At 39.6% G+C, this 16587-nt stretch overlaps 1 protein-coding gene across 1 annotated transcript in view; it reads left to right on the top strand.

Annotated features, from left to right (window-relative positions):
- SLC36A4 (solute carrier family 36 member 4) overlaps positions 1 to 15127 on the top strand; it is a 260786-nt gene extending 245659 nt beyond the window's left edge. The window contains exon 11 of the mRNA XM_038415846.2: positions 14255 to 15127. Within this exon, the coding sequence (XP_038271774.1) occupies positions 14255 to 14562 (308 nt within the window). The 3' untranslated portion in view covers positions 14563 to 15127. The remainder of the gene's footprint in view (positions 1 to 14254) is intronic.
- The last annotated feature ends 1460 nt before the right edge of the window (positions 15128 to 16587 follow it).

Raw genomic sequence — 16587 nt, 5'->3', positions numbered from 1 at the left:
TAGTGTCTATGTATACATCTATATGTATATAGGTAGTAAATCTGAAGAGCACCATCAACTGGTAATTAAGAATAGGATATGTATTGTTCATGAGTTTGTGATTTGAGTAAAGTTGTTGTTACATTGAAAATGGCTTCCTAACTGAGCTTTGCACTGTCCTGAAAAGTTTATGATCTCAGAACTTCATCCTGCAGACACTTGCACATGAGTAATTTTACTCATGAGTAGTCCTATTGGTAGGTGCTTTTAGGATTAGGCCCCAATTCTTCTATCAGATGCAGTGGGAAATCCAGAGCGTAGGATGGCATATTTTGTGTGTGTGTTAATTCAAACTTTTTATGGGTTTCATAGAATTGGGTTTCTAAGAGGTGAGTTACTAGTTTATGGAGCAGTGTCCATATTCTGTAATAGCTGTAGCATTATCTATTTAGACTCAATTAATAATGCATTTTATAGCTTGCTTTGCAATATTGATTCTAGTTGCATATAGCAGTCATTTAAACTTATCTCACTTAAGTATGCCTAGATGGATTCTTAATTTAAAGTGTCAGTAGCAACACTGAAAGAATTTTGCTACAGAGCCAAATTTATCTACAGTACTGAAGTTCACAGAAGACAGTCCAACCATATGTGAGATGAGAACACACAGAATGCAGTCAAGTGAAGTGTGAAACATTTGCTCATATTTCACACTAGGCTATGTTAAGCATCTACACACACTAGTTGCATGAAACCAATCAGGATAAGAGTTTTTCTTGCAGCCTGCACTATTAAGAACCATCTTTCTCTAGCTACCCAGGCTGTGCTTGAGCTTAGTATCTAAGAGGCAAATTAATAAAAACTTGAGGTTCCAGGCTTTGCACAGACCTTTTACAGACTTCCCTGGTGTGGAAGCCAGTTAGGGTTTTTTTATTGAGGTTGGTTCAGGGAAGCAGTTAGGTCAAGTACATAGGGCATAGGCACATGGCTAGGACCCCCGTTCCTGGAGTCAAACAGTCACATCAGAATCTCAACTTTCATTTTAAAAAGAGTTTCTAGTTCTCAATGTTGCAAAGAAAAACTTGAAGCTATGCCCTGAGTGTAACTGGTGTAGTCTTTATTTCCTGAGTCTGAAGACAGCATGACACGGTAGCTTTAAAAGGTGTGAGCTGGCACATTCTTCTGAATGGTTGTTATCTCTGAAACCTGCTGCCTTATGGGGCCACAGTCAGCACCACCCTGCAGAGGTCTATGCATGGGGGGGGGCCCTCACAGCCACCGCCCTTATCATGGCTCTGTTATGGTGATGTCAGCAGGAACATCCACGAACACACATGCACACACCCAGGTTTCAGAGTAGCAGCCGTGTTAGTCTGTATTCGCAAAAAGAAAAGGAGTACTTGTGGCACCTTAGAGACTAACAAATTTATTAGAGCATAAGCTTTCGTGAGCTACAGCTCACTTTGAGCTGTAGCTCACGAAAGCTTATGCTCTAATAAATTTGTTAGTCTCTAAGGTGCCACAAGTACTCCTTTTCTTTTTGCACACACCCAGGAACACACATGAAGGCTTCTATTCTAGTAGACAGAAGCTGAATCCTCCCTCTTCTTAGATGGGGAGGATGGCCAAACGTGAGGGGGTCTTCCCTACCTTCCTGAATCCAGTTATTTCATGTTGCGTAAGCAGCCCTACTGTAGGAAGCTGAGCACTTGTAGCTCCCCTTGAGATCAGTGGCAAGTGCCCACACACACAGCATCTCTGGAAATTGGGCTCCTTTTTTCCGACTCCCGGTCTAGAACTCTGTGCACCCAACTTAACTACTTCCCTGAGCCAGTCTTAAAAACTCCCTCTGGCTTCCAAGCCAGGGATATCTGCATAAGGTCTGTGCAAACCCCAGAAACCCAAGGTTTTACTACTTCTGCCTGTTAAATACTCAAACACAGCACAGCCAGCTAGAGAGATGATGACTCCTAGTGCAAGTAGTAGGAAACTAATCCAATGGGCATTTCATAGAACTAGTGGATGCAGGATCTTGTTATGCCTAACTTTTGGCACCTGGATTTGAAAATTCTGGCCTTGACTCCTCCATCTAGTTGCTGTCAAAGTGGACAAATCATTTACCGCCTAATTGTCTCATCTGGAATATGGAGCAGTGATATTTTATCCACCTTCTGAAAGGTCCTTGGTGCAAAACTTTATATACTCTTTGTTTATTAAAATACACTCATCCCCACCTTTTTACAACCCCTCATGTAATAGTGTGCACAGGGTACAGAGAAAGGGACTAGTGCACTGGTTTAGGGAACAGACTATTGTGAGGGTTACAAAGTTTTTGTTGCTTGGGTGTAGGGTGTCCTTGATTATTTCTCACTATGAAAGATTAACAATGACATTTACTCTATCTGCTCTTGCTTGACCTGAATGAATCCTGTTAACATAGGATAAATCAGTCAAAAACTGTGAGTAGCAGTGTGAAGGCAAGTGAAGGGTAGAGTTAGAACAATTTCAGTCTCTCTCAGCCTACAGTATGTTGCTGAAAGATAATGATGAAAGTGTTCTTTACTCCACTGGGAATAAAACAGAACAACATGATGTGTGTGGTTGTCCTAGTTGCTAGTCTTGTCTCTTTTTCTCGCAAGTATGAAAGTAGAGTTTGTTACCTTGTGTAGTGTGCTTCCAATAGATTTCCTGCTTTATTTTTTATCAGTTTTGCTTTTGAGATTGCACTGATACTTGTAAAAATATAGTTTAAGAAATTTGGATTTAATCAATTGTTATTTGCTCAAAATTTAAATCAGAATAGGATTTAAAGAAATCATCTAATGAATGTACCTAAGATGAGTTAAAACAAATAAACAGAAAAAAACCCAAGTCCTATAATAATTAGTGCCTGTATTCAGAAGACTTCTTACCTGTGTGAATAACTCCATAAATTATTAAAAGTTAAAAATATTTTAGTCTTGACCAGTAATGATTTTATTTACTATTTGCACACTCAGTTTGGACAATACAAATAATTAGTCAATTTCACTTCAAATTAATAATTGGTTTCTGCTCAGTTTCACATTCAGGTTCACATATTAGAGCATCATAAGTTTAAGGCCAGAAGCCATCACCTAGATCATCCAGTCTGACCTCCTGCACATCATAAACCACTACCTAGTTACCACTGCACTGAGCCCAGTAATCTGGATTAGATTAAAGTATTACAGCCCTCTGGAGACCAAATTATTGTGTGCCGCAGGCAGAGAATAGGACAGACCAAGGTGTGTCAATGTCCAAGGCCCCTTCAATGACAGGGGATTGATTTGGTGAGATGTACCCAGATGAACCTATAATGAGTCAACATTTTGAGTTGTAAAGACTGTAAAGTAGTATTATTCCTTTAAAAATGAAGTGCTTTTATTGAAATGCTAAATTCTGGCAGTTAGATTTGGTCAAAATGAAACCTAAATTGTCTTCTTGGTGATTGGTTAGATATATTTGTTGTGTGTTTGGTTTTATATTTTAAGAGAAATATAATAGATGTGTGAGTGTAGTAACTTTCTAAATATATTATCATTTTTATAAAATAGTGATTTTCCTTTATTTGTGATCTTTGGCTCTAACCTTGCAACTGCATTCACACAGCCATACCCCTGTGCCGGAATGGAATCCCCTTGACTTCAGTGAGACTCTTCCTGGACATGGGTGGTCCACTTGCATGAATGCATTTGCAGGATTGGGGTCTTTCTTGGTATCTGGAAGGCAGTATAGCAATATAAAATTTTAACATTTGTGAAATGATGTTGGCAGGAAGAACCATGGATGCAAACTTTTGAAGCGTGTCTCTGCAGACCACATAAAGGAATGTTTCTACTAGTTCCTTTCCTTTTTGTAGAGTAAGAAAAAAAAGCCTAATTTGTAAACTTCCTGAATCTGCTCTTCTGTCAGGCACATCAGTCACAGAATCATGATCCCAGCTAGCTGTACTTTGAATACTCAAGCCTATGTCAGGCATCTTTGTGAGGCTGTCTGCTGTACTTAGGCTAGTGAATATCTGAGTACCCCTGGGCATCCCACAAAGTTCTCCACATGTCGGTTGTGATCTTCCTGATTTTTGTCTAGCTTTAGAATAAATTCTTTATCTGATTTGAGAGTGTCCCTTTAAATGTTTGTAAATGTAGCTCGTTATATAAGTCCCTTCTATTCCTAGTACATTCCTATGCTGAAAGTCACAAAAGTGACTTAAGCCAGGTTAGAAAAAAGGGCATTACCATCATTAAAGGAATCTACTTGGGGAATTTTGGGTATAGCCATGACCATCCAACTCATAGAACTTATTCTCTTGTGTTTTCTCCATAGACCTAATCACTACAACAATGCATAGTTAAATAATTTAAACTGGTGCCCTTGCAATATTTATGGTAAAATATAAAACTACATTTGGGAAAATTATCTTTCATTGTCATGGGTTTAACGTGTTTTTGCTGAACCAAACTGCAGTAAATTATGTTTGATCATTAAATGTTGCATATGTGGGAATCTTGGTGTGAACCAAGCCCTTGTCTGCAGTGGCATTTTAGCCACAAGGGTAACTGCAGCAATGAACACCCTTACTGAAGAGACAGTTTACACTAGTGCAAAATGATTTGCTGTAGCTAGAAAGAAGGGTAAATTGTACTGGTGCAAATCATGCTGCACCAATTTAAACTGTCTTTGTAGCAATTTGGATGGTGCAGCTACAAGAGTTGCTAAAATCCCTATGTAGACAGAGCCTAAGAAACATGCTTGCTCTTATATTCATTTTTATGCTTAGTCATTCTCATTATATGTCTGTTGTGCATTACTATGGGAGTACTCCCATCCCTGAAATGCTATTTTGGAAGTCCTATAGGAAGAGATTTTTTTAAAGTGCCTAATGGATTTAGGACCACAAATCCCACTGAAAATTAGTGGGGCTTTTGAAAATCTTCACCATAGATGCTATAAAGACAAAACTTCTTACTTTTTATTTTAAAGGTATTGAGTTAAAATCCTGTTGAGATTGTGTTTTCATTTAAAGAATTTTGTATTAGCTGCTTTTCCCATCAGCATGATTACAGATTTAATTCTTACCACTTTTACAAAGCAGAAATGAAAAAAGACTGAGTCAAAACATTTCTCATTTAAAAAAGCCAAGCTAGCAAAAGAACAGTTTAAACTATATAAAAATGTGATACTGGATCTATTTAAAACACCCACACTGCAAATCTGGCTAGCTTTATAAGTCCCAAAATACAGTGTTCTCATACAAAAAGGTTAAAATATGTAATTTTCAGCCTAGGTGGCTTTTATTTCAGATTAAGGCAAACAACAAAGAAAGGACTAATGTAGTGTCTCTGAGGGAGAGAATGTAGGTGCTTATTGTGTAACATTCTGCACCTGAACTGAAACAAAATGTCAGCCACCATATATTTGTTCCTGCAAAATGTATGGAGATTGCCAACATTTAAAGCCTCAGTACACAGAAAACAGAATGTATAGCCATGTAAATGAAAAATTATGTCCTATTCCAGTTCAGAGTGGCTATGTGGGAATTTGAACTATTGAATGAATGTCCAGTTAGTTAACTGTAACTTGTTAAATGTGACTGTTTTTACATTTGGCTAAACTGTTCTATTTGTCTAAACTGTTCTTTTCTAATTTGGCTTAGAGTTAAATATGAAGTGTTTCTGCTAGACCAGTGGTTCTCAACCAGGGGCCTAGGACCCCCTGGGGGGGCCGCAAGCAGGCTTCTGGAGGACCACCAAGCAGGACGGGCATTAGACTTGCTGAGGCCCAGGGCAGAAAGCCGAAGCCCCACCACATGGGGTTGAAGCCTGGGGCTCCAAATTTCGCCAACTGGGGCTGAAGCTGCAGCCTGAGCAATTTAGCTTCCTGGGATTCCCTGTGGCATGGGGCCCCGAGCAGTTGCCCTGCTTGCTATCCCCTAACTCTGGTCCTGGCTTTAATATGCAGAAAAACAGTTGTTGTGGCACAGGTGTGCCATGGAGTCTTTATAGGATGTTGGTGGGGGAGGGGCTCAGAAAGAAAAAGGTTGAGAACCCCTGGGCTAGACCAAACCCACCATGTCATGCATGTTCTGTCACCAAGCAGACAGACCACCTAAGGTACATTCTTCCTCCCATTCTGCTGTTACCACAGGTTCTACAAAAGATTCATCATGACAAAGCATGAGTCAGTCTCATTGCACCCAACTGGCCCAGGCAATTCTAGTTTCTGGATCTCCTGTGAATATCAACCTGTCCTTCCATCAGCATCCGATCCTTACCAGATTTGCTAACTCAGGAGAATGGCAAGATTAGACATACCACCCAGACTCTCCATTTCACGGCCTGTATTTGGATGGGTGTCAGACCTAGAGCATTCGTGTTCAGAGGCCATTCTCAACCACAGCAGAAAAGACTCCACCATAAAATCCTAAATGAAGGTGTTTCTCTATCTGGACACAACAAAACCAATTATCTCTGTTGACAGCAGGTATTCCTGATCTACTAGACTACCTCCTCACTCTCAAGAAGTCAGGCCTTTCTCTTTGCTGCTAGCTGGAGACACAGCAAGCTATCAGTGCCTGCCTGCCCTCCACCCTCAAACAGAGGGCTATTCTATTTTCATGCACGCGATAACCAGATTCCTGAAGGGTCTCATTAAGACCTTCTCACCAGTAGTGAAGCCAACACCACAATGGAACCTCATTCCTGTACTGTCAGTACTTACCAGGCCACCCTTTGAACCACTGGCTACGTGCTTGATGTCTTACCTGCCTATGAAGGGTGCCTCCCTTGTTGCCATTGCGTCAGGCAGGAGGTGAGTGAGATGGGGTCACTCTTGGCCAACCCACCATACTTTTTCTGTATGAAAACTAGTATCCCATCACTCCACCTGAAATTCATTCCTAAGATATTGTCGAGTTTCCACATAAATCAATCAGTTCACTTAATGGTATTCTTCCCAAAGACTCATAAATCCAGTGGGGAGACAAGGGCTTCACTCTCTCAACATCAGATGAGCAGACTATTTCTTGCTAAAACAGAGCAAGTATGGGAACAATCAATATCTGCTCAGAGACCCTCAAAGTGTGTTTCTGCCTGTATCCTCCTTTGCCTGTATCCTGCTTTGCTATCAGTTAGTGCATCTTCCCTTCCCCTAGTCAGGATAAGGACCCATTCCACTAGAGCACAGGCAACCTCAGTAGCATCTCTTTGAGAAGTGCCTATGCTGGACAGTTGTAAGGTAGCAACATGGAGTTCCATCCACACCTTCACAAAGCACTTATGCTTTAGTCCAAGTCTCTTCTGCACATACAGCCTTTGGAACAGCAGTATTACAGATATTTGTATTGCCTGCATCCTTATCCCTCACACTCTTATTGCATTACTGCTTACCGGTCTCCCACATGTGGAATACACAAGGACGAGCAGTTGAAGAAGAAATGGAAGCTACTTACCTTTAACTGGAAGCTCTTATAGATATATGGTCCCTATCTGTATTCCACTACTCACCTTCTGTTTTGGATCATGACTGGATTCATGGAGGAACTGAAGAGGTGGTGGGTCTGAACCTCCCCTGACTCCATTGGTGCTGAGCATGAGGATCTCCAGAGCACAGGCACGGAACAACAGACACTACTTGCAAGATTTTCTGGTCTCAGATGAGTGGAGCGCATGTGTACCTCCATGTGAAATACACATAGGGACCACATAACTTGAAGAACCTCCAGTTACAGGTAAATAAACTCCATTTATAGGGAATTGAGCAAGAAGTTTGAAGAATCTGCATTCTGTTGTTATAGTCATTAGGGATAAATAAAAGATTTGAAACCAAGTGCTAAATTTCTTAATGGATGGTTGAAAAATTAATTTTAACTCTTAAATTATATTATTGGTTTACCTGTAAATTCTCAGAAAATTCATTCTATACTCAGAGTAAGGTGTAGGCCTTGCTGGAGCTCTAGGCATAACTAACAATATGAACCAAAGGCTGAGAACTAGATTAAGCCTGCCCTTGGCAAATAACACACTAGATATTGGCTAACCAAGTAAGCACATTCCTGACTGGAGAGGTTGTTACAAGAACACCCAGAGTTTTCAAGTAACAACATAAACAAATTCTTAAGAGATGGTACAGGAACACACTGACCCCTCATAAGATAAGGATGGGATGACAGGATAATGGATGTCTTGTTCGAACTAGCTGGTACAGGGATAAGGCTGGTAAATCACGTCAGGAATGTAAAATGTAATTTGTTTGTATCTTCGTATAAAAGTAATAGGAGGGGCCCCTTTCCGCCCACAGGATGGCAGAGACTCCTGCTGCTTACTGAACTGTCCATTGTCACAGGTATTCATCTTTTAGTGTACCTGTAGCTCCTGTGGGGCACGAAGACCGGGCTTCATCAGCAATAAACCTGGCACAGCACCTTTGCCACTGAACCAAGTCTGTGGTCTTTCTTATGAGTAACATTGAGGTCTGCTGCATTAACAAACTGCGCCATCTGCAGCTGACATTGGAGCTCCAACAACAGTAGCAAAAGCTGCAGCATCAGCAGTATTCCTCAGCACTTAACAACATAAGTTATGTAATGTTGGGGAGGCTATCTAGAATTTTTCATCCATAAAGCAAAGGTTTGACCACTTCAAGTGCAACACTCAGCTCATACTTTAACTATAGAGCTACAACTAGCATCTCCTAATTCCAACCTGGAATAGGAAGGATTAGCCCAGCAATCATAGGAATTGTCATCTAGAGATTGTGAGATTTACCATGATATCTTGCCATAACACAACAGTTTTATCCAGCAGTATAAAAGTGTTAACTTGACCGAGCGGAAAAGATCTCATGATAACTAATTGAATCCCAATTACAGACCAGTGATGACAGAGGAATACAAAGGAAAATGAAATATTCAGCTATGTTCTGTCATGAGAAGTCTGGAAGGAGCCTTTTATAGAGGGTGGTGAGGTGAGGTGGGCACTGCTAGAATTGAGAGGTAGCAAGATGGAGAGTGCTGGCATTGAGTAGCTGGGGAATGGGGAATCCTGGGAGCTGGGGAGTGGTGAGATGCCTTTAAAAATACTACCACCACTCTTGTTCCTGCATCTGAAACCCCAGGTAAGCGATTCCTCAGTTCTAGTCAGATTTTCAAGCAGTGCACCATGTCTCACTGCATAAATGTTGAATGCCTTCGTAGCTTATTTGTGTCAAGTGAATATTAGTGACACGGTGTCTTTCCCCAAGAATCTGATCACACTAGTTACAGCCTGAACCCACTGGAAGAAAATGGCTTTACATTTCGTATTAAAATGCAAATGTATCTGTTGCCAAAGACAGACAATTCTTCATCAACGGCTTATGTGCAGCCCATAGCAATTGGAAGAGCTTAGCTTCTGCCTTATATCAGACATTACTTTAGCTTTAAAAATATGATTTGTTTTTGTGCCAGCAGGAATACTGCATTTCCTGCAAATATCTCTGTGAAAGACCCATCTTTAATAAATGAGTTCTGTCTTTCCATTTAATGTCAGAAAAATGAAACAAAGAGGGAGTAAGTCTGTGTTGCACTGACCTCATGCAGGCAATACAAATGTTAACCTTAGATATATTCTGCTTGCCTAGGCACATACTGATGTGACAGAAAACTTTCTGTAGTAGATGATGACTTTTGGCAAGTTTCATAATCAGCTGCAACAAATAGGCAAATATTTTCAGCAGTTTTGCTAAATGTTATCAGTATTCTGCTGATCACATTCAAGTCATGGACATAAAATCCCAGCAGGCATGTTTCAAGACTCAGGGAGCTCAATCTATTTAGCTTAGCAAAGAGAAGGTTAAGGGTGGTGATTAGTCTATAAGTACCTACACGGGGTACTTATTTAATATTTATATTTAATAATACATTTAATATTTAATAATGGGCTCTTAAATCTAGAAGAGAAAGGTGTAAGAGTATCCAGTGGCCGGAAGCGGACACCAGACAGATTGAGACTAGAAATAAGGCGTACATTTTTAACAGTGAGAACCATTGGAACAACTTACCGAGGGTTGTTGTGGATTATCCATCACTGACCATTTTAAAATCAAAATTTGATGTGTTTCTACAAGATATGCTCAAGGAATTATTTGGGGGAAGTTCTAAGGCCTGTGTTATGCAGGAGTCCAGACTAGATGATCACAATGATTCCCTTCTGACCTTGGGATCTACAAATCTATAAGCATGAAACAGTCCTTATGGTTTCTGCTCTGTTATCTCATGCTAAGATATTAAATGTCAAATCATTATGAAGAGGTAGAAATCAAATGATTCTTATTGGGTTTTTTTTTAAATTATTTGTGTTACAGTACCACTTGGAAGCCCAAACTAAGGTCAGGGCTCACTGGGTTTGTAAGTGCCTAGCATGGAGTAAGCAACAGTCTCTTATCCAAAGAGCTTATGCTGTAACTAGACAAGACAAACAAAGAGTAGGAGAAAGGAAATACTATTCACATTTCAGATGGGGAACTGAAGTTTAGAGAGACTAAGTGACTTATCTAAGGTATGTGGTAGAGGGAGGGATTGAACCCACATCTCCCAAGTCCCAGTCTAGGGCCTTAACCACAGGACTCTCTTTCCTCTCAATTTTTCAAAAACACGTGCATCGTTGTTTTTCCAGGTGCATTACATTGCTGAGGTGCTATACACTCATTAACTGATCTCATTAACATAATTATATGCTCTTTCCTCTCATTTGAAATCTTTAGCAGAATATATGGTTTCAGGTACATGTCTGTAATAACAGTGGTGACAGACGCTTCCAATATAGGCCTTGAGTATGCTGTGTGCTACCGTTATGTGATGTTTGCTTATTACCCCTACAACTCAGTCCCTATCCTTTCTTCTTATCTGCTCTGGGGTGTACAGCTGGAGTCTTTCTTAACCCTTAGGTCCCTATGGATAGTCCCCTTCAGCAGTCATGCCTCTCTCCTAGAGACCACCAAGGAAACTATCTCTCTGCTTTATGGAGGATATGGAGCCACTCAATCTGTACCCCTGTACATCAGGGCCTAACAGGGGCAGGTGAATTTCCCCCTTAGATGATTATCACAGTGTATTAGGAAGAGGTGTTTATACTACACATATTTGATGAGTCTATTTACAGCCTTGTATTTTATCGACCAGATAGTCTGCCTGTCCTGGAGGAAAGGAGAGATTGATATAAAATAGGACCAGGATCCAAACAATCCAGATTGAGTTTTGATTTAGCGTAATCTAATCCAAAGTACCCCCTTTTCTGCCTTTCTCCAGTCTAAAGGAACCATTACAATATATATATTTTAATTTCATGTATTTCTATCTTTAAAAAACTCTTATCTTTAAAAAATCTTTCATTTTTTTAATCAAGAACATTTTCAAACATTCTAATTAAATATAACTTATGAATAATCCTGTTTAATTGTCAGCACTTCTGTTGAACTGAAAGAGGTCTGTTACAGAAGTTAAAGAATCTATATTTAATGAGTACACCCACTGCATCCATTTAACTAGCAAGATAATAAAATGTGCAGCTCTCTCCATTGCTTCAGTCTTCAACAAATTCATTACCTGTGAGTTTTACCACACAGCACAAACATTTCAACTTCAGTTTTCGAAAACTTTAATGTTATGTAATACGGTACAAGTACTAAGTATGCTTGCCAATTATCCAATATATAGAGAGATCACTTGATCATTACCTGTTAGGTTCACTCCCTCTGGGGCATCTGGCATTGGCCACTGTCAGCAGACAGGATATTGGGCTAGATGGACCTTTGGTCTGATCCAGTATGGCCATTCTTATGTTCTTATGTCCAGACTTGAGCATCCAATTCTGCATTGTTTGTGCACCCAAGGTGCCTACTTTATTGTTTTCAATGGGACTTTTGGCTACACAAGGAATAGAGAGTTAAATTAGGGACTGAACTAAACTTAAGTGTTCTCAGCCATTGCGAATAATGGGATATGCTGTACAGCTACTCACTTCAGGGTGGTTTTCAGTATGCAAGCCACCTTCACTTACATGCTCTACTGTTCTCTTGGACTCATCACTTAGAGTAGATATTATATTTATCCTCTTCACAAAACTTTTGGCTCTTCCAGATATCCAGAATCGAGGGTGACTGGATCCCCTAACCCCATATTACTAAAGCCATCCAGTCCTAAACAGGAGAAATGACTTCATGCCAAGAAGCCTGAGAATTGGTAGCCTTTTAAACTTTAATCTATGGAGTGTGTAAGAAGATGGCACCCCAAATCTGCTCCACACTATAGAAGGGCAAATACCCACTTTCAGGTGTTGGACTTTATTGTGAACTGAATAACATCACAACGTAAAACAGAGTCTAAGCTTTCTCCACGTATCTGGGTGAACCTAAGGTTTTCTCTAAGACCGCTGTCTTTCCCCCTATTTCCCTCTGGACAGAGTGTCAGTGCATTCTCTTTTATAACCTTGTGGAATTCACAAACCACAGCTGCCACAAGACGTCTGTATCATTTACTTTGCAGCTAACTTCCGTTAATAGGGTGGCATAATAGGAGAGCCCTGTAATCTTCTGAAGGGTCATAAATCCAGTCTTTGTTATATAGTGTATCTAGAGATGCTGTTCTTAATCATAAAAGAGCCTAATCCTTTTCTGAAACTTCTTGAGGTCTTTGCTGTGATGCTAATATCATGCAGTGGTAAGTGCCACAAGTTTATTGTGATGCATGAATGACATTTATTTTAGAAAGTTGCCTTTTTAATTTCAGCTGTCCTCAGAATTCAAGACATATGCCCAAACCGGCCTACATTTGGGATATTAGTCTGCAAAACTTGTAAGGTTCTATTTGAAATCAAAGTGCTGCTTGTCAGGCTGAGAAAAGATCACATTGGTATGCACTTAGTTAGGTTTTGCCCTCACTTGCTACATAAAGGTATCTTCATTCCAATCATTGCATTATTTATTGCCATATACTATAAACATTACTCCACTACCATTTTTCTTGAACGCAAAGGCACTGTACTGAAGCCAAGTGTAGGTGGGGTGAGTTGAGGGAGGTGGTGGTTGGGAAATATGCACAATATAGAAAGGAAGAGCAAAAAATGTTCTGTGGATGATTTCTGTCATGCTGGAGGTTTTCATACTGGTTTTCCCCTTTCCCTTCCTACCATTTAACTATTCCAAGGAGGCAGCTGACATGAATGTCTGTGCTAATCTCTGCCAGCCAAAAGGAGATGCATTTGTGAAAGGAAAAGTCAGCTGTTCCCTACTATTCACTGAAGATTAGATTGGAGCCTCTGCTCAACTGTTTTATAATACAGAACTGAAAGCATTCATTACCACACTTGTATGGTTCTAAATCGTGACTAGGACATCTTGGTTAGAGTTTCCAGACAAAGGGATTAAAAACATCAGAGGCCCTGATTCTTTTGTAACAATGAATTCAGTTTGTAGAATTTTAGAGTATTGGGACAAAGACCAACCACCCAGTGCTGGAAGCCTCCATCGTTCCTGTTTCTAAATACGTCTGTCTGAACTGAACTCTTTGTCTGGTAAATTGGTAACCTGTCAAAGGTATTTTACAAACTGAACAGTCTTAGTGATTGATATTTTCCAAGAGACAGATGTCCAAATAAGACGGGATTGCGATGGCCATGGGATCCCAAATGGTCAGGAAGTTGTATGTCCATTTTGGTTAATTTTTAAGTTACTTTTTAATATGGATATCATTTACCAGGGCCTCAAATCTGATGTAGTTTGTAGGGTGATTCTGTGTGTGTGTTTGTTTGTTTGCCCAGCATAGCCTGTGCTACTTTCAGCCTCCCCTTCCACTGCAAAGCCTGTCTCTCCTCGACCTGTCATTCTCTTGAAAAAAATGAGTGTAAAAGTGTCACCGTGCAATTTCAGATCTCTTGTGTCTCAATGATTTGCAAAGCAAACTTTGTTTATTCCACATGTACAAAAAGATTATGTTTTGAACTGCTAGCCCTATAAATTCACTTTGGGATCTGAAAATCAAGCGAGGTACTTTACATTATCACTAAAACTTATCTAACCCAGAAATAAGTGCATTCATCTCTTTTTGTGTTGAAGACTATCCTTATTTGTTAGTAAAGTCTGGGGCTCTATACTGATTAGAATTAAAAATGAGTGGTAAATTGCTTGATATTTGTTAGATTGTGATTCACTGGCTTATCTGTCAAGCTTTTATTTTAATGAAGATGCTAAATTTAAGATAAAAAATGCTTGTTATCTCTTTCAGGTGCTGTAGCAGTCTTGATCCCTCACCTAGACCTGGTGATTTCTTTTGTTGGCGCCGTAAGCAGCAGCACTTTGGCATTGATCCTGCCACCTTTGGTTGAAATCCTCACATTTTACAAGGAAAACTTAAGTGTGTGGATGATACTTAAAGACATCTTTATAGCTGTTATTGGAGTCGTTGGCTTTTTAACAGGGACATATGTGACAGTTGAAGAGATCATTTATCCTGCTGTGACAGTCTTAATTAACACTACAGAGAGCCCCTTTGAAGATTTGAACACTATGCACTTGGTGACTGGTTTCAATTAATGGTGAGAGAACCAAGAATCATTTTGTTCCTGGGTGTGGGGTCTGATTAGGAGCAAAAGATCATGATAGAGCCTGTACTTGGCGGTATGGGCCATATTCAAATGAACTGAACAAATAATTTCTGAACAATAACACACCTCTTTCCTCCTCTTCCTCCTTTGCCCATTCTGTAACTCCTTCAGACCAGATCTCTGTGTTAAGTCTCTCAAGCCTCCTCTGCTCTATCTAGAGAAGGAAAGGACTGTTTAGGTGTCAGGGTTGGAAATATTTATATATGAATTGCATGTGCAACCAAATATCATTAGTCAGAAAATCAAAATGCCTACTCAAAAGGGTGAAATCCACCCCACACATCACAGCACCAACATGATGCCTATGCACCACTTACATCTCATTTAAGCCCTGTTTTAAGGGACTGAGGTGGGACTTAAGTAGTGTGTAGATCTTCTGCTGGCTCTCAGTGAAGGGGTGAATTTATCCCCAGTGGATAATAGTTACTATATATATAGCTTGGATTGTTAGTAATGTTTCCAGGGACCTGTAGACTTACTATCTGGAAGTTTCAGAGTAGCAGCCGTGTTAGTCTGTATTCGCAAAAAGAAAAGGACTACTTGTGGTACCTTAGAGACTAACAAATTTATTTGAGCATAAACTTTTGTGAGCTACAGCTCACTTCATCGGATGCATGTGTTTCCTTTCAACAACTATAGGTTCTTCGCTCTGATTAATGGGCGTTAGTATGTCTTAAATCAATGTGGTTTTGAAAAATTACTATGACTGTTCTTGCAGTCTTTTCACAATGGCATCAATGGAGTTCTGAAGACCTAAGGCCTTCAGGGTCAAGGTCTTAATGCTTAGCACATGTACTGCAGACCACCAGTGTCAGTCAGTTTATGTGCCATTAGGCACAAGGTCACTTTTTCATGCAATCCAGATCAATAACAAGCATTTTAGTTGAAGTATGTAAAAGATACCAAGTTCCTTCAGGAAAGTCCTCTATCCCTATCCTGACTATGTGGAACAGCTTGAGGATCAAGGCCTTAGTTTTGACAGGGTATGCTACTTACAGTCATAGAACACGTAATTTTTAAAATCTGGTGTTTTATGGCCTTTGGGCTTTGTATGTGGTGTCACAGAATGTCATCATGTAAAAGAAAAAATGTACTTTTTAATGATGCAGAAGTAGATAACAAGACAACATCCAAGTTCACAAATAATGATATAAGTAGTTTATTTTGATATATTTTTGGTAACTGCTGTCCTAAAAAACAAAACAAAACACTTTTGTGAATCTGTCCTTAACTGCAACTGTACAAATACATGAAATGCTGTATTTTTCTACCTATTCCTAAAAGATTAGAGTGACTGTCTATATTTGTATTGTAGGTACATGTACAATAGAGTAATTATTTTTGCATTATGTTCTGCCTTCATTAGTATTTAACATACACATTACTGTATTTTGGTTCTCCCCAACCCCCATTTTTGGAAAATAAAAAGAGTATCCAGGAAAGCTGGTAACTGTGAGGGAAAGTCATCCTTTTGCTCCAGGCCAGTGCACCACTTAATCCTTCATATTAGAAAGCTCTATTTTGAGGGCTTGTGTTGGGCTTTCTGGACCCCCCTCTATTGAATTTCACCCTGAATGCCCAAACCAAATTGATGTTATTTTAATTGAAAAAACTCTAGATTTTTTTTAAAAGAGTTTATCAAACTTTCTTCTTATAAAAATTCTTTTCTAAAGAATATATTTAATTATAACATTTCTTGAGGAAATAAAACCTCTCCCCTCATGTCCATGCACATTTAAGACAGAGCAATAGCTAATATTTTCTTGCCTTCAGAATATTTCCCATCACTTACTATATGGCATCAGCATTTTAGGCTTTCATGACCATTTTATAAGTGTTTCCAATAGGAATTCAGCATAGTAGCATATGGTGTGAACTGCCTTTGGTTTTTCAAACAATTGTTCTAAGCAGCGCTCTCATTTTCATTTCAGCATGGACAAAATTAAACAAATAC

Source organism: Dermochelys coriacea, chromosome 1 (assembly GCF_009764565.3).
Source record: "Dermochelys coriacea isolate rDerCor1 chromosome 1, rDerCor1.pri.v4, whole genome shotgun sequence".
NCBI lineage: Eukaryota > Metazoa > Chordata > Testudines > Dermochelyidae > Dermochelys > Dermochelys coriacea.
Note: the sequence above shows the minus strand (reverse complement) of the source record. Positions and strands in the feature narration are given on the sequence as shown.